Genomic DNA, 6,319 nt, shown 5'->3' on the forward strand with positions numbered 1-6,319 from the left:
ATCAAAATTGATCACATAAAAAGAAAAAAAAAAACACAACCCACCCCACCCACAATCATCTATGAGAAAATTCGGACTAGAACACGGCAGTATATGTGACATTGTCGGACACACACACACACATCCAATCCTGATACAATAGCAGCAACATGAAAGACAGAGAAGAGCCATGGATTGCTTCCCAAGCATCGGGAGTTAGCCTGTCCCCCTGCCTGGCCTGCCCTGGGAGGGGACTCCCTCACCCCCTGCTGCCTGAGGGCTCCCGCATGCCACCGTCCTTCCTTGGCAGAAACCGCCAAGACACGGGAAGGGGCTAACGTGCTTCCAAGGGGGGCGCACACCGCACACTGGCCCTCCAGCAGGCCCGTCGGCCCCAGCCTCCCTCCACGGCACCCAACCCAGGGGGACTGCGTGGCTTCGGATAACCATACTGGCCTCACAGCGTCCTCCGAAATAAATATTCCTGGTAACTTGAACTATAAATTAGAGACTTTAGTGTTTCATTTTTTTTTTTAAATCAAAACCAAAAAACCCTTCCACTGACGAGCAGGTGAAGGTGCCCACCTGCCCCCGCCCCACCCAGGTCCCTCCTGGGGAACGCCAGCTGGCGCTGCCCCTGCCCCGGCTGGACTGTGTCCCCCTTGAGCGACATGCACGTACCACCAACAGCCAGCTCGCTTGCCCAACCATTCCCCCAGAAACAAATGGATCCCCTCCACACACACACACGCGACACGGACAGTGCTGCTCCCAGTGTCACTACTGGACTGAAAAGTGCCTTGAAATGGAATGGTTCTAGAACATCGAGAAGAAGAAAAACAGACAAAAAAAAAAAAAGAGCTACAAAAAACCAGCCGTGGATCTGGCCTAGCTGTGGCCACGGTGGTGGGGCCGTGGGCAGGCCACGCACCCACCCGGGAGATACCGCACACACAACTCTTACAGTGGCTCCATGCAGGAGCCACACGTCCCGGGGTTGGGGGCTGCGTGTGTCTGCTTAGAGCTCTAACGTTCCAGACGGCTGGCTGAGTTTTGTTTCCTGTATATATATATATTGTGTAATATTTTTACGCTTTTTTTTCCCCTATCTAGTCCGGCTGGAGCCTCTGGCATCATGTTAAGGCCTATTTGTACGACAGACACAAGCACTTAATATGAAAACTAGCTGATTACGGGGTAGGCGAGCCTCTATTGCGTCAGCATTTTGCTATCTCTCTTTATAAGACAGTTTTCAAGTCCGCTTTTTCTTTCGCTTAAGTCAGAGACGGAAGGAAGAAAAGAACCAGGGATGGGACGCGCCTGCCAGGAGGAGGCCGCGGCCACGCAGCGTCCCCCGGGAGGGACCGCGGCGCCCTCAGACGTCCACGTCACGCACATCCGTGGGCGTGCAGGCCAGGTCGGTCTCCCCTACCACCTCCTCTTCCTCCTCGGCCACCTTGGGGTCCAGGTTCTGCTGTGCGTGGCGCAGGCTGGCCTCCAGCAGGGCTTCGATCTGCTCCTGGCAGGCCCGGAGGCAGTCCTGGGGGACGCGGGGCGGGGGGTCAGCAGGCAGCGGGAGGCAGGGAGCAGCCCCAGAGGCAGGGCCCCACTGTCGTCTTCTTCCAGCAACTCTTCCCTCTGGCATTCCAGAACATGCCACACCAGGGTCCTGTGCCCTTATGCCCCGCCCCCGCTGAGGGTCCAGCCAGCGGCCCCAGGCCAAGGCAGGTTCTGGCCAGGGGGACTGCTGCCCTGCACTGCCCTACCGCCCTGGCATGGTGTCTTTGGAGCCCTGTGGTGGCGGGGAGTTCAGCATGGGACAGGCAGCCCCAGGCCAGGAGGTATGGCTGGCAGAGCCGAGCATTTCAGGTCCAGGCGGCAGGGTGTGGGACAAGCAAGGGAGGGGGCGGTAAGAGGACCCCTCTCTCTGGGTGGACACGCACTGTCTCCAGACCCGGACACCAAGGCACCAGCAGAGAGGGGCTAGGCAGGTGCCGGGGGGGGGGGGGGACAGCGGGGACCCACACGCCGGCCACTCCCCTTTTTGGTCTGGCACTCCTGGTTAGCTTGAGAGCTTTTACTGGTGACGGGGTGGGCGGCGTTGGCCGGGAGCAGCCACTCACCGGGTCACACTTGATCAATCGAGACAGGAAGCGGGTCAGGCGGTAGCAGGACAGGAAGCTGTTGGGGGTCCCCAGGTGCAGGCCCTGCACGGCAGCCACCACGCTGCCAGCCGCCACCATGGAAGGCGGGCTGGAGATGAACTTGACATCTGTAATGGCAGAGGAAGCATGTGAGCAGAGGGTGCTGTACCAGGACCCCCAGGCTGAAACGCACTCAACACAAGCTGGGGCACCACCCTGCCCCTTGCCCGCCAGCGTCTCCCAGGGGCATGGCGGCCGAGCGGGAGCTGGCCGTCCACCCTCAGTTCCATAAAAGGGTGCCTGCAGCCGGGGAGGCCTCTCTCCAGCAGCCAGCGCCAGGGAAAGGGCTCCCTGCCTGCCCGCTGCCCAGCAGGGGGGAGGGGCTCCCCTCCCCTCGATGCCATAGGCCTCTTTGGCTGCCCTCAGCACCCCTGGCCTTCCAGGGAAAGGGGGACACAGCTCAGGCAGGTGTGGCCAGGGGGAGGTGGACCACAGAGGTGAGGGTGGAGGCAGGCAGCGCCCGCGCCCAGGGCAGCTCCTTCAGGGCTGCAGCCTGGAGTCCCCCATCCTGGCCTCCAGCGGCCCAGAGCCTTGGCTGACCGCCCCCGCAGCGGCTGCCGGCTGCTCTCCCCGCCCCTGGCAGGTGGCCCAGCCGGGGAGAGGCCCCACAGGCCAGGCTCCTGGAGGACATGGGAAGGGAGTGGGGGTGGCTGGAGGCGACGGCAGTGGCCAGGCAGTGCGGGCTTGGCACGGTGGACACGCCTGCTGCTCCCACCCTCCCAGGCTGTGCAGGGGGGCCTAACCAAGCTGGGAGGAGGGGGAGCCCCGCGGACGGAGGCGGTGCGGGAGCCCGGCCAGGGTCGCTCCACCTGTGGCACACAGGGCGACGAAGGTCTGCGCGTGTTTGCGGATCAGCTGTTTGTTCTCCTCCGCCTCGGGCATTTTGGACAGGAAGTGCTCGATGAAATCGTGCGGGGTCATCGCGGCCAGGTTCCACTTGAGCTTGTTCACCAGCAGCAGCTCCATTTGCTGCGGGGACGAGGGAGGGGAGGGCAGGGAGAAGGATGAGGGTCCCCGCCCTCACCCCACGCCGTGTGTCGGGGGGATGGGCCAGGTCCTGCACGGACACGGCGGAGCCGCGGGGACAAGGTGACCTTCCCCAGGTAGGACAAGACAAGTCCGTGGCCACCTCAAGACCAGAAGGCCTCGGGGACCTGCGCCGAGGCGCGCGCGCCGCCAGGGGGAGCGCGCCACCCACTTATGGGCCACGCGGTTTTGGGGCGCAAACTTGGTGCAGGCCGAGAGAGGGGGTGGCGACGCCCGCTCCCGCGAGGACCCCCCAACCCAGCTCTCCCTCGGGGCGGGAGGGAGGTCCGTCCGTGGCGTGGCAGGCCAGCCAGGGGCCGCCGCCGTGGACACCTGCCCCCACAGCCCGGCCCTGGGGGTCGCCCGTGTCGGGGGGCGTTGGGGGTTCGCGCTCACCAGCAGCTCGTCGGGCCGGATGGAGTTGTCGGTGTAGATGCACAGCTTCTCGGCCGTCAGCGGGATGGTCTCCTTCATCTTGGAGGCCACAAACATGCAGGCGGCACCCAGCAGCTGCAGGCGGCTCTTCCGGAGCGGCTCCAGCGACAGGAAACGGTCCAGGTAGTTCATGGCCAGCGGGAAGACCTCCTCCTCGCACTTCTGCTCCTCGCAGACCTGCGAGGCGACGCAGAGGGGTCGTGGCGGCCTCCCGGGATGCGCTCGCGGCCCCGCACCCACCCGTCCCGAAACTGAAAGTCCCTGTGTGCAGCTGGCACGGCGCGGGCAGCAGGGTGCGCGGACGCGCGCGAGTGCGGGCAGCCGGCTCCGGGGACCCCAGCCCGACCCGGGGGTCCGGGGACCCGCCTGGCCTGGCGGCCGTGGCCCCCGCTGGGGTGCAGGGCGGCACGGTGGTGGGGCGGGCCGGGAGTGGGGCGCAGCGCTCGCCGCGCCTGCGAGACACAAAGGTGGCGTCCCAGGCCGCCGCGCCGCATTTACCCAGACGTCATCTTTTCAAAAAATATTTAAAAATATTTTAAAAATAGCTGGGTGCGCAAAAAAACCCTGAAAACGACCCGAGGGCGGTCCTTGATCCAATCCGAGGGTCAGGAGTTCGTTACGGATCCCAGGGAGCGCCCCAAGAACTCAAACTCGAGGGCCCCCTCCCCCCAGGGCGCAAGGGCACCGCGCGGCGCTTTCCAGAGGGACTGGAACGGACTCGCGCGCCCTTCCGGCACCCGCCGAAGGCCGGGACACCAGCAACGGGCTCCCCGGTCCGTCCAGGGACAGACCCCAGGGCCCGAGACTCCTGCAGGCGAGGGTCGGCTTCGTGCGCCCCGGGGGCCACGCGACCTTGCAGCCCGACACGTTGTGTGGCCCGAGCCGCCCACGCGGGGGTGCCCCGGGACTCGCCGCCCGGATTAAGGGTCCCCCACTTCCCCATGCCATAGCTGCACCCCCCCCACCCGCCCCATACCCGGAATAGGCGCTTCCGCGGGTTCCTCCCCGTAGGGCCCCAGCGGCCCCTCAACCCGCCGGCCGGCTCCCCACCCCCACCCCGCTCTGAATTATTAATAAACATTTTTTGCTTTGCAATAAACGAGCAAAGATGGCGCATAATACTGGCACGAGCGGCGCTTGCATACGTGTCCACGAATATTAATTTAAAAATCAAATCTGGGCCCCCTCCCCCCTCTCCGAGCTGGCGGCTGCGGGAGCCGAGACAGGAGGAGCACGCAGCAGGGCCGGGACGCCGGGACGGGGGGGGGGGGGACGCCAGCCGGCGCCCTCTCATCCGTCGGGGGTTGCCCCGAGAACCCCCAACCCTGGCAATGAGGCCGGCTGAACGCCCCAACCCTCCTCCCCTTCCTCGCTCCAGAACTATTTATTTCGGAAAATACGGATTCCGGGCAATTTGAGTAGGAGGGAGGCGGGGGTCGCAGGGTGCGGGCGGCGAGCTGCGGGGAACGCTGCGCACCTCTAGCATCCAGGTGGCCACGATCTTGCGCATGGACGGGAGGATCTCCTTCTGCACGCACTTGAAGTAGGACACCGAGGGCGCGCAGGTCTCCTCCGCCTTGAGCATGGCGCGCAGCACCCGGTCGTTCAGGAGGTTGGTGTCGGGGTAGGCGCGGCGCACGGCCTCCACCTCGCAGCACAGGAGCTGGGGCTCCATGGCGCGGGGCGGCGCGGGCAAGGCTGCGGGTCTGCTGGGCTGAGGTGCTCGGTTCCGGCCGCTGCGGCCCCGCACTCGCTCTCCGGCTCGGCCGGGTGCCCGCCTGCCCGCCTCGGGTGCCGGAGCGCGCGGTGGCTGCTGCTGCTCGCCGCTCGCCGCCGCGCCGCCAGCCCTCTGGAGGCTGCGGGACTTCGCAACTTCAACAAAACTCCGCTGTAGTGCGTGTGACGTTACTGTTGTTAAGCAGAGATCAAAGCCGGGCGGAGAATGGGAGCGGGGCGGGGGCGGGCGCGGGGGGAGGGGGCGCGCAGCCGCGAGGAGGGGCCGAGCCCCAAAGCCAGCCCGGAGGCGCCGCGCCCGCCCCGCCGCCCTGCGGCCCCCGGACTCCGGTTTTCATAGAAATGCAAATCGCCCCGCGGCCTCCTTCCACCCCGCGGGGGGAAGAGGGGTGCAGGGTGCGCGGGGGCCCCCCGAGGTAGGGGGTGGCGGGCCGCACGCTGCAGCAGGGGACGCCGCGTGGAGAGGGGGCCCCCGCGAAGGCCTCGGTTCCGAAAGCGCCACGAGGGCAACCACGCGCGCGCGGAGGGACAGGCTGGCCAGGGCGCCTCGGCGCCCGCACCTCCTTTCGTTTTCATGGAACACGTGTGAGACTGGTCGGCGGCGAGCGCGGGCTTGGCGCGGGCGCACGGGGGCGGGGGTCCTGGCCCGGGGCCCCAGGCGCCGACAGTACACGTGGAGCGGGGAGTCCAGCCCGGGAACTAAACGCAGCGCCTCAAGATGGAGGCCGGGAGGCCTCCCACCTGGGGCCGCCCTGGCTCGCGGGGGTCCCCCGCGCCCCCGGGCTGGCCGCCTCGCCGGGCTGAGCACGCTCGTGGCTGCTGCGGGACTGGGACGTTCCCCCACCACCCTTTTAAATAAATAAAGATAGATCGCTGGAAATGTTAGTCGCCTCTGCCCGGGACGAGACCACCCGAAGCTGCCCAACTGGTGTCGGTGGGGG

General features: G+C 66.1%; 1 protein-coding gene across 1 annotated transcript; it reads right to left on the reverse strand.

The window, feature by feature from the left end:
- Positions 1–1,030: 1,030 nt before the first annotated feature.
- Positions 1,031–5,490, reverse strand: CCND1 (cyclin D1). Its single transcript, XM_004598233.3, has 5 exons — positions 5,122–5,490; positions 3,606–3,821; positions 2,993–3,152; positions 2,103–2,251; positions 1,031–1,519 (listed from the first exon to the last, which is right to left on the reverse strand). The coding sequence occupies exons 1-5, from the start codon at positions 5,317–5,319 to the stop codon at positions 1,355–1,357; spliced, it is 888 nt and encodes a 295-aa protein (XP_004598290.1). The 5' UTR covers positions 5,320–5,490; the 3' UTR covers positions 1,031–1,354.
- Positions 5,491–6,319: the final 829 nt, after the last annotated feature.

The sequence above is a fragment of the Ochotona princeps genome, chromosome 4 (genome assembly GCF_030435755.1).
Source record: "Ochotona princeps isolate mOchPri1 chromosome 4, mOchPri1.hap1, whole genome shotgun sequence".
In the NCBI taxonomy this organism is placed as follows: Eukaryota; Metazoa; Chordata; class Mammalia; order Lagomorpha; family Ochotonidae; genus Ochotona; species Ochotona princeps.

Excerpts from the sequence above, each read along its gene's own strand:
- CCND1 (XM_004598233.3), bottom strand. The coding sequence starts at position 5,319 with ATGGAGCCCCAGCTCCTGTGCTGCGAGGTGGAGGCCGTGCGCCGCGCC. Across the intron at positions 2,252-2,992 it reads CGTCGCCCTGTGTGCCACAG|ATGTCAAGTTCATCTCCAGC; the intron begins GTGGAGCGACCC and ends CTGCCATTACAG. Across the intron at positions 1,520-2,102 it reads GATTGATCAAGTGTGACCCG|GACTGCCTCCGGGCCTGCCA; the intron begins GTGAGTGGCTGC and ends CGCGTCCCCCAG.